General features: G+C 52.6%; 1 protein-coding gene across 1 annotated transcript in view; it reads right to left on the bottom strand.

Annotated features, from left to right (window-relative positions):
- Positions 1-14,843, bottom strand: part of PGM2L1 (phosphoglucomutase 2 like 1) — a gene marked incomplete at both ends in the record, with an annotated part of 35,217 nt that extends 20,374 nt beyond the window's left edge. The window contains 2 exons of the mRNA XM_079549817.1: positions 1,250-1,417; positions 14,730-14,843. Of these exons, the coding sequence (XP_079405943.1) occupies positions 1,250-1,417; positions 14,730-14,843 (282 nt within the window). The remainder of the gene's footprint in view (positions 1-1,249; positions 1,418-14,729) is intronic.
- Positions 14,844-15,650: the final 807 nt, after the last annotated feature.

Below are 15,650 nucleotides of genomic sequence, written 5' to 3'. Positions count from 1 at the left end.
ACAGCGAGGAGCCACTGCCACCAGTGTTCACCACCTCCGTGACCCTACAGCTTCTCAATTCTCCTGTGCCCTTCTAACACACATGGAGCCCCATCACTATGACAGAAGGAAATTAAGACTAAAGCCTAAATGTCCAAAACTTTACCCCATCCCATAAGACCCTTTCTAGCAGCAGTGCATTCCTCAAACTCAGTGCACAACTACCGAAATGGCAGTCGAGTTCCAAGATCTCTCCAATAGTCGTATCAAGAAGTCCATCACAAAACACTCGACTCCAAGCTTTGAAGATCAACATCTGTTTACAATGGTTTCTTATCAAATTATTCTATGATTTTATCTCTAACCCAAGTATAAATATTTAAATCACAGATAAGCCATGAAGCATCAGCTTCTTTGACGCAGGATGTCACACCAGGTTTGCAGACTGAGGTGCAGTGCACTCCAACTACTTACTGACTTCTCTGTTTGAAAACAAGAGTTAAAGACAAGGTTACAGTAATGCAGAGGCACTTAACCACACTATCCAAATCCATTGCAAACAACGCCATCAAACTGCAGTTACTGGAAGGCCATTCCAGAAGTTAAGCAGTTTACAACAGATGTTGTTCGCAGTCAGTCTGTATTTGCTTTTTCATCTTACTCCCTGCTTGTTCTCCTAATAAAACTGGCTATTTGTTTTGTGTCCTCGTTGACAACTTTGGCTAAAGAGAAAAGGCTTGTGGGGCTGAGAGGGGTTTTGTTTTGCGGGTTTGTTTTCTTTTGGTTTTATTGGTTTTGGTGGTGGTCTTTTTGCAAAATACTAACAGTCCTCACTAAAGCCAATGCTTTGCAGCTTCAGAGCAGTGTAATAGATTTAGGTTAGATTCCAGCTGAAGTGATTCTATGCTACGATGCCCATTTGCTGTAACAGGATGCCCAGAGAGGCTGTGATGCCCCGTCCATCCCTGGAGGTGTTCAAGGCCAGGTTGGATGGGGCCCTGGGCAGCCTGGGCTGCTGTGAAATGTGGAGGTTGGTGGCCCTGCATTGGTGGGATTGGAGCTTCGTGATCCTTGAGGTCCCTTCCAACCCAAGCCATTCTATGATTCTGTGGTGACATGATTAAACCTGTTCAAGCTACTTCCTTTGCCTCCAATCCTAAAACTTTTGATGCGGAACGGCTCCGTTTCACCTTCAGCTTATCTTCCAGCAGAACAGTTATGACCCAAAAGTTTACTGTGAACCCCTTCAGCTCTCTGTTCTGCAGCTCACCTGTGTTGACTGGATGACGGTGAGGTCGTTGATGTAGCAGAAGCCTGCTCCCATGGCAGAGCGAAGCCCAGCAGTCCCAAAGGTCAGCCTGCAGCAGAGGCGATCCCGCAGCTCCTTATGCTTTCCATTCTGCAGCAAGTTTTCAATCTGCTCTTTTGTTTTTTGGTTCTGCAAAAGACAGTGGAAGGTTTGCATTTAGTACCCAAAATCAGGATTGGAACTTACGTGCATATTGTTCTCAAGCAAACTGCAGTACAAGAAGTCACAGAATGATAGAATGGCCTGGGTTGCAAAGGAGCACAGCGCTCATCCAGCTCCAAGCCCTGCTGTGTGCAGGTTGCCAACCAGCAGCCCAGGCTGCCCAGAGCCACATCCAGCCTGGCCTTGAATGCCTGCAGGGATGGGGCATCCACAGCCTCCTTGGGCAACCTGTTCCAGAGCAGAACAAGCATACATTGTAAAGCTAGTTTGCACCACTTTTTTTCTGTACCATCCTTATTTATATAAACATATAAATGCATAAAAGTGCTACTCCATCAGAAGAGAAATGCCCTCTGCATTCTCCTAACAGCTGCCTTCACTACTCCACAGATGTGGATTACGGACTGTATTTGGGAGGGTCTCGAGAACATTGTCAGTCAAACACAGAGAATTAAAAATACACTTCTACAATTACTCCAAAGCTCAGAAAGAATGCATTTATAAGCAGTACATGATACAACCACTAAGAAAAGAGAGTTCTCCAAAGAAGACCTTGGTTTTATAGGATTTGAAGAGCAATGAGAGTACAGAGAGAGGTTTTATTAGCCCTGCAGAGAAGGACCTTGGGGTGCTGGTGGATGAAAGACTGAACATGAGCCAGCAGTGTGCTTCTGCAGCTCAGAAAGCAAATGGGATCCTGGGCTCCATCAGAAGACGGGTGGCCAGCAGGGACAGGGAGGTGATTGTCCCTCTCTGCTCTGCTCTTGTGAGGCCCCATCTGCAGCACTGCGTCCAGGGCTGGAGCCCCCAGCACAAGAAAGACAGGGAGCTGTTGGGGAGGGTCCAGAGGAGCCATGAAGATGAGCAGAGGGCTGCAGCACCTCCCTACAAAGACAGGCTGAGGGAGCTGGGCTTGTTCAGCATGGAGAAGAGAAGCTGCGGGGTGACCTCAGTGCAGCCTGCAGTGCCTCAAGGGAGCCTGCAGACAGGAGGGGAGTCAGCTCTTGGAAAGGGGAGATGGCAGCAGGACAAGGGGAAATGGTTGCAAGTTGAAGGAGGGCAGACTGAGGTTGGATGTCAGGGGGAAGTTGCTTAGAGACAGAGTGGTGAGGTGCTGGAACAGCTGCCCAGAGAGGCTGTGATGCCCCGTCCATCCCTGGAGGTGTTCAAGGCCAGGTTGGATGGGGCCCTGGGCAGCCTGGGCTGCTGTGAAATGTGGAGGTTGGTGGCCCTGCATTGGTGGGGGGTTGGAGCTTCATGATCCTTGAGGTCCTTTCCAACCTGGGCCATTCTGTGATTCTGTGATTTATCTGTAGGAGCTAGCATCTTGCTGACAGAAAAGTAAATTCTACTTCCAAAAGTGGTACCCGTATCAGTGAAATATTTTGTTTGTTTGACTTAGGGAACATAAAGATAGCAATTGCTTTGTGCTTTGCACTGAAGTCCAGTGACATCCCACCCACCTATTCAAGGTAAAAAATTAAAAACAAAATACCATGTAAATGAGTGAGCTTGATAGACAGCAGTAGATGAAGCCTTGCGCCAGCAGGAAATGGGAGGGCATCTGTGGGAGTTCTCTATTTGCTATAAAGGGAGCTCCCGAGATGCTGAAAGGGGTTCTGGTCCCAACCAGAGGGGCACGAACATCACACAGCAGGACTGAGTGCTAAAAATGAATGCTCGTGCATCCTGAGCCTGCATCTGAATCCCACTGCCAAAAGGAATGGGCACGTGAGAAGGAAAATGCCAGCCAAGCACAGCAGGAAGAAGCAATGCTCATCTGACACTTGGCTACAGACATTAATTACACTTAGGAAGGAACAGCAGCTCTGTCAGCTGCACGTAGGGAGAGCACATTTCCTACTGTTCACAGTTCAGCTGAGAGTGATCAGATATTGCTCTGAAAGGAGTAATTCAAACATTTACCTTAAGGTCCACAAGGTAGGAAATGCCAATCTCCCATGCCAATTGCATGCAGCACATCATGTTGGTAGCAGGGGGAACACCCACTGCTGATCACTGAAGTCTCCCTCTAGAGCATCTCTAGAGCTGTGCTGCTTCCAGCAGGAAAGAAGGGTTAAAAAAGGCAAATGGAATCCGAAAGGCAAGGGTGAAACCCTGCTGGCATTTAACACGGAGGTCAGATAGCTGCAGAGCTGTGAGTAGGGCAGCAGCTCTGCACAGGGAGCAGCTCAGCAAGCCAAGCAAACCACTACTCACAGCACGGCTGTGCAAGGCCTGGAGGAATGCAAACCCATGGGATGTTGCTAAAGGGCACCCAGGCAGAAAGCAAATGACTGATGGGAAGAGTTTGAGGCTAGAATGCTTGAATCCCTCATCTCACACTGTCATAATGCAGTATATAGCTCCACTTTAAAGAGTGGAGCGGTGCTGGAACAGCTGCCCAGAGAGGCTGTGGATGCCTTGTCCATCCCTGGAGGTGTTCAAGGCCAGGTTGGATGGGGCCCTGGGCAGCCTGGGCTGCTATGAAATGTGGAGGTTGGTGGCCCTGCATTGGTGGGGGGGTTGGAGCTTCGTGATCCTTGAGGTCCCTTCCAACCCAGGCCATTCTGTGATTCTGTGTTAGCACCAAGCTCCATTAGCTCAGAAACACCAACTTGGAAGGAGTGAAGTCCACCCTCATCAGCACTGCCTGGATGAGTCCATCCACAGCACTGTTCATTGCAACACAGAAGCCATAGGGAGCTCCTTTCAGATTACCAAGTGCTGTATTTGGATGTCGTTTTCTGAATATCCTTAAAAATAAAACACACCAGCAAAACACACGGGTGCCCAAGGGTCCTTGCCTTTCAAGCAGCAATAAGCTCTGCTGTTGCATACTGGAATAGACAAACCTTCATTCAGCTCAGAGCCCCTCCAGCCACGTGTTTGGGGAGGGCAGAGGGAAGCTGTTCAGACCCCAGCAGCCACAGCCAAGTCCCAAGGGAGGAACCTTGTTCTGATACGTGCTGAATTCCCAAAATGAGCTTCCAGCTCTCCTACAGGCAATTGCTGGGGGCTGCCCGGGCACCAATGTGTCAGGAGGAAGAACGATAAGAATGATTAGAAGAAGAATGATAAGACAGCAGGCTGTCTTGCAGCACACAGGGCAGCCACCGAGGACCCGCTCTGGTGGCTTTAGCAGGGTGTGAGTGCTGTGACAGCACTGTGTGCAGGGCCCTAAGCTCAGCACAGGGTGTGACATCTTGCAGAAGCAGCACTGAGTGTCCCCACCGATGGGAGTGACGGAACCCCCAGCCTCTGAGCCCCATTGCTGCCATTCAGAGGACACCTCACTGGTGGCAAAGCACTGGTGGCACAGAGCAAGGTGCTGCAAAACCATAGGGACCAACCTCCCAAAGGCAAAAAGGCCAGAGTGCTGCACTCCTAAGCCTGCACCCGCTGAGCACACAGGGCTGCAGACATCTGCTGTTAGCAAAACAGCTCCCCAGGCTCACGTGCACGGGGCAGAAGGCAGCAATCATAAGGCAGCAGCCACTGCTGCTCCTGCTGGGGGTGCACACAAGGAGGTGACAGATAAGGTGATGGCAGCAGGGAAGGGAAGGCTGACACCACCTGAACATGGCTGGGGCCAGAGAAGGGGTAAGGAAGGAAAGAGATGCTAATGACAGGGCAAGAGCTGGGTTTTTGAGTGTGGCTCTTCTGTATTTTTCCCCTTTCTCCTTCCTGCCTTACTTTCTCAGCCTTACACCTGTACGTTAGACCCTTTCAGTATCCAATATATCCTTGGATATAAGGAAAAAGTCTTTTAGAGTGAAGGTGGTGAGGCGCTGAAACAGGTTACCCAGAGATGTGATGGATGCTCCATCACTGGAGACTTTCAAAGTGAGGCTGGACCAGGCCCTGGACAACCTGATCTACCTGTGGTGTCCCTATTCACTGCAGAGGAGTTGGACTAGATGGCCTTCAGAGGTTCCTTTCAACTCTTAAGGATTGTATGATTCTATGTTGCACCAGGCACACAGCCACAGAGGGGTTAGGGACAGCCCTCAGTGCCTGGGCTGCACTGAGCAGCAGGAGGGGACAGGCAGAACTAGTGGAGCAAAAAAGAATACCCCCATCCCTCCATCCCCCCATCCCTCCATCCCTCAGCTCTGCTCCCATTCCCCCAGCCCAGCATGCCACCAGCACCCTTATGGTCAGGGCACTGGCTCCTGCCCAGCTCATCACCTTACCAGCAGCAGAGCCCAGCTTGCTTTGCTGCAGGGCTTCCTCCTGCCCCTGTGTGCCTGTAGCATTAAACCTCCCAGCTGGTCCACTCCCTCTGAATAACCTTGCCCTCAACCAGGTGGCACCCAGTGCCTTGGCTGTGAGTGGCCTCAGGTATGTTCACCCACCACTGGGAGATATAAATTTGCAAAGTGCTCTCAATTTGTAAACAGCTTTGAGGCTTGCAACTTGATAGGTGGGAAATGAAGAGGACCCAGAGGTCAGGCACTGTTTGTTTATCCCATTTCAAGCTGCCTCTGCCAAGCACAGTCAGGGATTCTCACAGGGAGCAGTGCTCAGTATTACCAGCAGGCTAGCAGAGCTTCTCTGAGCCTCACATTTTCCTACAAAGTTGCTGTATTCATATATAGACGTGGCAACACTGAAAACCAAGGATTACTCCCTTATAAAATGTTGTCATTTGTGCCTCTGATTCCAGTTCTTAGCCAGGAGCTTTACATAACTTGCACTGCTGGTCCTGTGGAAGGAAGCTTAAGGTGGCTGCAGTGGTTATACTTTGAGCAGAGGAAGGAGATGAGCCTGTTGGCAATGTGAGGTGAGCTTCAGCAGCTACCTCCAAAGGTTTTCTGCCAGAATCAGATGTACAACAGAACTTTGGGGTCAGGTCCTGCAGCAGTTGAGATCCTGCAACATCAGCAGTTGGGGTTTTATTATTAAAAAAGTCATCATCATCATCATCCTATTCTCTGCTGAATTCAGTATTAGATTCAGTTCTTACTGCACAATTGCTTACTGAAAGAATTGCATTTATTTTCCTGCAGCTCACCAGGATACCTAATCTGGAGGCACAGGAGAATGAGGTGTAGGGGCATTATTTATTTTACTGCTTCTTTCTCTTCCAGCCATGTTAACAACACGTACTGAACACTAGAATCAGGTTTCAAGGCGAGTATCCTGCCAAAATAACTGGCCATTTACAACTCCCACAGCAATCACTTGGGTTCTGCAGACATTCCTCTACCCTGAAAGAAGGGAGGAATGAAAAATAAAGCCTCAACAAATCGACAGACACAAACTAAGCAAACACAGCTCCAAACCCACCGTAGCATCCCATTGCAGGACCTGCAACCCAGCAGGAATGCTGCACTGGAGCAGAGCTGAGTGCCCTACACGTGTAACTTAAGAGCAGCTTGGGACATCAAGATGCAGCCTCTGCTTATACCTATAGGCACTGTACTCTGGAGGTAGGTTTCCTATCGTGTATCACTCCTCTGTGGCAGCTGACTGGAGGGACGCTTATGACAGTTCACCTTGCTCTGCTTTGCTCCTAAATCCTCCCTCGAGGAGTCCCCAACTCTCTGTAGCCGTTATCTTTCCTTCAGAGTTGAAGTCAGGTTGAAAGAACATTGTAGGTGCCCACCCAAACTGAACGGTGGAATGTTTTTACCCCGTGCAACCAAGGTCCAACTGTCCACACCACCAAAACCACCAAGCTACCAGCACTGTGCACTAACAAACTCCATGAGATGCCAGGGCAGGCAGCAGCACGTCCTGTCCTACACTGTGATGCCCCACTTTGGAGATGCTCCCCAAAGCTGTGGGTGCTTCATCTTCGCTCAAGGGTTGCAACCAAGGCAAGACCTGGGCTGGCACTTCAGCATTCCTCTACAAGATGTTCCTACAAGGAAAAACGTCTTCCTTGCTGCCATCCAAGCTCCCCTCCTGTCATGCCATGTGATCTGGCACACAGAAGAGTGGCAGTTCATGGCAGCACTGTGCATGTGGAATATACCCTGAATAAGCCCTGAATACCAATGGTAAAGTGAGAACCCAATGGTCTTGGCCGAGGAGATGCTGAAAAACAAGGAGAGCCCTCAGCCACCCTGTGTTCCACAACCATGCTTCCTCAAACACCTCCTGAATGCCTTTCTGACCTGATGTGCTCGTTATCTGGCTGTTTACAACCCATCCTACCCCAGGGCAAAGATGTGCACTGGTGGATTTTGGAGGTAAGAAAGATCCTCGTGGAAAGGGTAACAGTACCAACATGTGTGGAAATACATTTCAGAGATGTATGAACTCTGAGGAAAACGAGGAGGCGGGCAAAGGCCAAGAAGGAGGAACAGTTCTCAGAATCCCCATTTCAAGTGAAGCAACACAGAGGCAGTAGTGGCTGGAAGATATGGAATATGTGGGAATTAATCTGTTCGCATCAGGAAAGGGACAGTCAAGCTGTAGCACAGGGAGCCCAAAAAGACTCGGTGCAGCAGGTAGGGCTGGGGCTGCAGTACCCTGGCAGGAGACAGGAAGATGCTCCACAGTGAAACACGAAAAGATGCATGGTCAAAGCAGGGCAACAGGCCACTGCCCTGCCTCCCTTTCATCACCTCCTGTTGGGCTCCAGGTGGAGATGGAAGAAAGGCAATGGCTGTGAAGTGCATGCTGCCATGGCCAAAGCACCATCAGACACTCCGGGATGAACAACGCATCACTGATTGGACGGACGGCGCAAGGCAGCAGCCCCACGCCAGGCAGCACCAGCCCTGCTATGGCACAGCCACGTTGCCAGGGGCAGCCAGCAGCTCCAGGAAGCCCCCTGCAGCCCGCACAGCCACGTCACAAGAGCACAACGCTGGGGGGGCTGTGTTCCAGAGCCAGCTTGCTGTCACAGCAGCCCGGAATGCTGAGCACAAGGGCAGTGCCAGCCCCAGAGCGCCGCCGAGGACCGAGGGAGCCAGGGCTGTGGCGGGCAGGAGCAGCCCATGGCGATGGATGGCGCCGCTCCTCCTCTGCCTCACAGCCACACGCGGGGACAGGGACACAGCAGGACGGCGAGACGCTCCTGTGCTCACCCCCACCACAGATAAGTCGCTCCCAAACTGCAGCCCGCCTCGCTCCGGCGGGACCCTGCCAGCTCCCCATGCTTTCCCTTGCCCTGCCCCAATGTTGGGGGCTGCTGTGCTGAGTCCTGACCCCACTCCAGGTGCTGCCACCGGACCTGCTGACTGTAGTGGCCTTTCCTCACAGCCCTGGGAACAGCAACCCGGTGAGCAGGGCTGTGCAGGGGAGGGCAGCACAGGGCACCAGGGCAGGAGGCTGCTGGCTTCTTCCTTCCTTTCCCTCTGCCTTGCAGATGGACAGCCCCCCCAAAAATGGCATCACAAGACCCAAAGTGCTGCAGCTCAGCCCTGCAAAGCGGGTGTCCAACAAAAAAGATAAGTCTGCCCCAAACTGGAGCCTGTCGTGCTCCTACAGCACCACAAAAGCTCCCAAAAATCCCCCAGCCCTCACCCCAACATTTGGTGCTGCTGTGCTGAGTCCTGGCCCCACTCCAGGTGCTGGCACCACACCATCTGATTGCAGTGGCCATGTCAATGTGGCGTTGCTGACACATTGAGCCCCAAATGGCCAAGGAAACCATTTTCAGAGCAGCAACCCGGTGAGCAGGGCTGTGCAGGGGAGGGCAGCACAGCGAAGAAAGCAGGAGGCTGCTCCTTTCATTCCTTCCTTCCCCTCTGCCTTGCAGATGGACAGCCCCCCAAAAATGGCACCAGATGACCAAAAGTGCTGCAGCTCAGCCATCCAAACTGCTGTCCTACAGAAAAGTCAGCTCCAAACTGGAGCCTGTGGTGCTCCTACAGGATCAGGGAAGCCCCCAAAAGTCCCCCTGCCCTCAGCCCAACATTTGGTGCTGCTTTGCTGAGTCCTGACCCCACTCCAGGTGCTGGCACCGGACCTGCAGACCACAGTGCCTGCGTCAGTGTGACATTGGTGACCCAAATGGCCAAGGAAACCATTTTCAGAGCAGCAACCCGGTGAGCAGGGCTGTGCAGGGGAGGGCAGCACAAGGAAGAGGGCAGGAGGCTGCTCCTTTCTGCCTTCCTTCCCCTTCTGCCTTGCAGATGGACAGCCCAGCACAACTGGCACCAGATGACCCAAAGTGCTGCTGTCCCACAAAAAAGATAAGTCTGCCCCAAACTGGAGCCTGTTGTGCTCCTACAGCACCACAAAAGCTCCCAAAAATCCCCCTGCCATCACCCCAACATTTGGTGCTGCTGTGCTGAGTCCTGACCCCACTCCAGGTGCTGCCACCGGACCTGCTGACTGCAGTGGCCTTTCCTCACAGCCCTGGGGACGGAAACCCGGTGAGCAGGGCTGTGCAGGGGAGGGCAGCACAGGCCAGCAGGGCAGCAGGCTGCTCCTTTCTGCCTTCTTTCCCCTCTGCCTTGCAGAAGGGCATCCGCTCCAAGATGGAACCAGAGGAGGACATGCGCCTGTCCTCAGCTCTCCATCTGCTCTCCATGCCTCCAATACAGCCCTGGGGACACAGGCAGCCCCACACGGCCATGGAAATGGCTGGCAGAGCAGCAACCCAGTGAGCAGGGCTGTGCAGGGGGCGGCAGCACAGGGCAGCAGGGCAGGAGGCTGCTCCTTTCTGCCTTCCCCTCTGCCTTGCAGAAAGACTTCTGCACACACACACAACCAAAGCACCGCAGCCTCTGCCCAACAACCCGTGTCTGCACCTGGCCAAGGCACCGACCGAAGCAGGAAGAAAGCACCTGCCCTGTTCTGCACTGCTCTGCGCTCCTGCAGGCAGCCTGAGGATCCACCCTGCATGGACAGTGGCAGCTTCCCAGCACATCCCACCTACGGACCCCAGCACGGACCCACACACACAGGGATGCTCTCGAGGACAAAGGCAGCTGCTCTGTGCTCACCTCGTCTTTGTTTGAAGCTGAGCAGAGCACCTAAACAATTAAAATAACCTTCAGAACAGAATGCTTGTCTCATTGAGCTCCTCTACTGCTTCCATCTCGTGACATCTTTCTCGGGAACCTTTTGGGGCTTTCCTTATCATGCTCATCTCCTTTTATTGATGTATCCTAATTCCATTCTCTTCTCGTTTGTGACCACCTGCTAGAGTTCTCCCCATTTTTATTCTTAAACGTTCACTGACAGGCCTTTATAAGACAAAGTGCATCGTGAGCTGAACGAGACCCAGGGAAACCTCACTGTGGCCTTCCAATACTTGAAAGAAGCAGATAAAAGGGAGGGGGAACGGCTGAGTGTGAGGGTGGGTGGTGAAAGAACAAGGGGAAGGGTTTTAAAGTGAGACAGGGGAGGTTTGGGTTGGATGTGAGGAGGAAGTTTTGGAGGCAGAGGGTGGTGAGGCACTGGCACAGGTTGCCCAAGGAGGCTGTGGATGCCCCATCCCTGCAGGCATTCAAGGCCAGGCTGGATGTGGCTCTGGGCAGCCTGGGCTGCTGCTTGGCGACCTGCACACAGCAGGGCTTGGAGCTGGATGAGCGCTGTGCTCCTTTGCAACCCAGGCCGTTCTGTCACTCTATGATTCTAACGATGGAGCAGGTTGCTGGTTTGGGAGAACCACCATTACCACCATCACCCCAACCTCACCACCTCACACTGACTGAGTGCACAGACCTGCCTGCATACCATCTGCTGGACCACTCACCCCCATCACACCTTTGCCTGTGCAGTGTTCCTGCAGGCCTTCAATAACCAGTGTGACAGCCCTTCTCCCAGGCTGACTCCCGCACAGCCTTTCTGCATGGAAACATTCCTGCACAGCTTTACTGACTTCAGGCAGAGCTGGGCTACGCTGAGCATGCTCAGGGAACACGATCCTCAGCAGCGACCCTGCAGAGCTAATTAATAAGGCAGCAGCTGGCAGCTCGTGCTTAAGCTTCCTTCCTAGAGGGCGAGGACTCACTGAGGAAGGCAAGGCAGCGCTGCTTATCTACTCCGACTTCGTGTGCCAGTGCAGCCTTACAGCCACGGCTGTGCATCTTTCTGTGAGGTCATGTTTTTGATTGCACACATCAACATCTTCATCACGCTGTTCCCCCTCTGAAATCCCACCAGCTGCTAAGCAACGATCCCATCCTCAGACTGGCACAGAAAGCTTCGTGTGCTGCCGTGTGTGACAAATGCTCAGCCACTGTACTGAGCATGCCTCAAGACAAGGCAGACTCCTTAAGGAGACTCACGAGAGGTCAGGAAGGAAAACAGTAAATCACAGAATGGCTTGGGATGGAAGGGACCTCAAGGATCATGAAGCTCCAACCCCACACACCAATGCAGGGCCACCAACTTCCACATTTCATAGCAGCTCAGGCTGCTCAGGGCCCCATCCAGCCTGGCCTTGAACACCTCCAGGGACAGGGCAGGTTAGAGAATGAATGAAGAGGGAGAAAAAACACAATTGATTAATTGTTCATGTAGCTTATGAATGAGGACAGGAGAAAAATCAGTGCCCCACGACTCAAAGGAAGATGTAAACACAGCAGTCAAGGCAAGAGAAGGGAGATTTAGTCAGCAGGCCTCCTCTGAGCAGGCCGCCTGAAGCATTAAGGATGATGCGCAGCACTGGTGAGAAAGAAAAGCAGAAGGACCACCATCTGGCCAGCTTTCCTGCACCCACCCACCTCCTAACTACAGCTTTTAAAGAGGTGAGCACATACGCCCAAAGCAGAGAGGATGAAAACACAGCACCAAGAATTAATTACAGCAAGTAATTTTCAATTAAGCTAGAGGACAAAGGCTCCCCACAGCTAAATACACAGCGAATGTAGCACACAGATTTTCCTTTGATCAGAGGCCGTGCAGATCCCTGGGGCTTAGGGCAGCTGGGGGCTGGGAAGCAAGCAAGACAGCAGCATTGACAGGTTGTTTGATAAGCAGCAAACCTCAGAGACCTTTCACAGCTCACGGGCTTCTCTGCAATCTCTCTAATGATTGAGCTCGACAACCCTTGTAGGAAGTGTCCTGATTATCACCTAGGTTAGCAAGGACAAACAGGTGTAGTCCAACTGACTCCTCAGTGCTGTTTTATTGACTCCTTTCAGTTTATAGAGCAGTAATTTCTCATGACTGCTGGCTTCAATTAGAACATTTTTTCCTGAGGTAGCCTGGTAAAAATCTGTAAGTTTTCCTAGTTCACACCTTTTAAGAATCAACATATACACTGCTGTTTAAGAAAAGGTTTAACACAGTAACCAGAAGTTACATCCAAAAACCCCCATTTACTGCAGCTCAGCCCAGCTTACCAAACCCATCACCATCATTGCTATTTGCCTCTTCCACTCCTTCCCTCCCCCAGCACTTCTCACAGCAACAGTTCTGACTGCAGAACACACAGATGGCAAGTGTTAATTCTGACAGAAAAGAGAGGAGAATGCAGTTTCCAAGCAGGAGAAAGCTCATCTTGTGGCCACCACGCAGCATTTCCTTGGAGCCTGAACACCACCCTTCTGCTCTGACCCTGAGAAGGTGAAGCTGAAAATGCTATAAAATAGACAGTGTAAAAAATAACAATAAAATCATAGAATCATAGATTGCTCTGGGTTGAAGAGAACCACAATGATCATCTATTTTCAACCCCCTGCTATGTGTAGGGTCACCAACCACCAGACCAGGCTGCCCAGAGCCTGGAAAGGCAGTGACACAAATCCAAGCCACCAGTGCACTGGCAGCATCCCCTCCTCCATCCCCAAAATGTTTGTTTAAGCCCATGACGTTTGGACAAACCAGCTGAAAAGGAAATTCAGAGGGACCTAGCCAGGCTCAAGCAGCACACTGAGAACTTCCTGAGGTTCAACAAAGCCAAGTGCATGATCTGCACCTGGGTCACTGCAACTCCCAATATCAATACAGGCTAGGGGATGAAAGGATTGAGCACAGCCCTATTGAAAAGGACCTGGGGATAGTGATGGATGGAAGCTGGGCACGAGCCAGCAGCGTGCCCTCACAGCCCCAAAGCCAACTGCATAGAACCATAGAATGGCCCAGGTTGGAAGGGACCTCAAGGATCACGAAGCTCCAACCCCTCCGCCACAGACAGGGCCACCAACCTCCACATTTCATAGCAGCCCAGGCTGCCCAGGGCCCCATCCAACCTGGCCTTGAACACCTCCAACCTTGAACCACATCCTGGGCTCCATCCTCAACAGCAGGGCCAGAAGGTCAAGGGAAGGGATGTGCGTCTCTGTGCTGTGAGGTCCTACCTGGAGCACTGCATCCAGATGTGGAGTCCTCTGCACAGGAGAGATAAGGAGCTCTTGGAGCACGTCTTACACTAAGAGTGGTGAAGCGGAGGGCTGGAGCAGCTCTCCTATGAGGAAAGGTTGAGGGAACTGGGCTTGTTTAGCTTGGTGAAGAGAAGGCTGCAGGGAGACCTCATGGTGGCCTTCCAGTACTTGAAGAGAGAGTGGAGGGGGAACAGCTGTGTGTGAGGGTGGGTGGTGACAGGACAAGGGGAATGGCTTTACAGTGAGACAGGGAAGGTTTAGGTTGGATATGAGGAGGAAGTTTTGGAGGCAGAGGGTGGTGAGGCACTGGCACAGGTTGCCCAAGGAGGCTGTGGATGCCCCATCCCTGCAGGCATTCAAGGCCAGGCTGGATGTGGCTCTGGGCAGCCTGGGCTGCTGGTTGGCAACCCTGCACATAGCAAGGGTTGAAATTAGATGACCACTGTGCTCCTTTGCAACCCAGACCACTCAATCATCCCATGCTGACCAGAGAGGTGGCGGATGCTTCATCCCTGCAGATGTTCAGCTGGACAGGGCCCTGAGTGAGGCCTGTGAGGGATGCTCTTAACCCAGATGATGCTATGAAAATGACCCTTCTGGCCGCAAGCTCATCAAAATAACACCTGAAACACACTGACAGCCCCGGATCCAGCTGTGATGGTGGAGGCTGCGCTGGCACAGCTCAATGGATTCGTGGTTGGAGCTGAAATAGAAAGCAGCATGGAGCCCTTGGGGGGAGGGAGGGGCAAGAGGGAGGAAAGGGTTAAATCCAGTAAGCCGAGGAACCAAAAGAAGGATGAAGATGATGCTACGCGGATCTTAAGCCGCCAAACAACCCCAACTGCATCGCGATGACGCTTCCATCCCATAGGAGCACTCGGCACTCAGCCGGGGTTCCTCAGGGCCACCTCCTTCGGCCCAGCCCCGTCCCCTGGATCACCCCACGGCCTCGAGAGGGAACAACAGGGCCCAGAACGGACTCCCCCACACACATACACGTGTATATATAGAGATATATACCCGCCCCTCCCCCCCCTCACCTTGTCCCAGCTCAGCCACTGCCACACCGCTTTGTCCAGCTGCGCGTCGCCGGTGCTGCGGGCGATCAGCACGTTAGAATTCACGTCCCCACCTCCGGCTCCGCGTTCACACATCTCTCCCGTTCGGAATGCGGAAGCTTATCAAATCGAGGTACCAAGCATCGCCCGAAGGACGGAAAGCGGACAACGCCGAGCCGCTGCTACCTCAGCGCCGCCGCGGGTAACGGCGACAGCCCGCCCCGCCCTCCGCCGCTTCTCGACAACAGGCGAGGCCCCGCCCCCGCGCCGCTAACCCACCAATCGATGCGGCTTAGAGGCGGGGACACGCGCCCGCCTTCCCCTCGCTCCCGGTGCACGACGGGAAATGTAGTGCAAGCACCGGAAGACGGACGCGGAGAAGTGGGGCAGGCGGGAGGCGTAAAACTACAACTGCCTGCAGCCCGCGCGGCGCGCCGCATTTCGCCTCAGTGTGAGGAGACGCTGTGAGGGGGTGACGGTGTTGCTTCCCTTCTATTCCTCGTTGGGGGTCTTCAGCGACCAGAGCTCTGTTTTGCTGCCTTCCTTGTGAATATTCCCTTCCTGAGTGATATAGAGAAGGAAAATTGAAAAGTGCCTGTGATGGTGCCGCTCCTTCAGTTGCAAATAGCACAGGGGGAGAGGGAGAGGCAATGGGGGGTGGAGGAGATGTGCAGGGATGAGGTCTGGGGTGCTGAGGCAGCGTAGTGTAAACGCAGATGTACCCTGTGAAGTGTAAATTACAGAATGGAATGATCCAGAAGTCCAAAGGACTGCGCCAGGGAGGGGAGGGGAACCTTTACATCACTTCTGTTCCACTGCACTGCTGGTAAATGGCAGCTGAAGAATAAGCGAGGAGGAAATAAATCAACGTAAGTCTCCTGTTAGGTCTGTGCTGAGGTTGGC

Source organism: Tetrao urogallus (assembly GCF_951394365.1).
Source record: "Tetrao urogallus genome assembly, chromosome: 1".
Classification (NCBI taxonomy): domain Eukaryota; kingdom Metazoa; phylum Chordata; class Aves; order Galliformes; family Phasianidae; genus Tetrao; species Tetrao urogallus.
The sequence above is the reverse complement of the archived record's forward strand: the minus strand, read 5'-3'. Positions and strand labels throughout refer to the sequence as shown.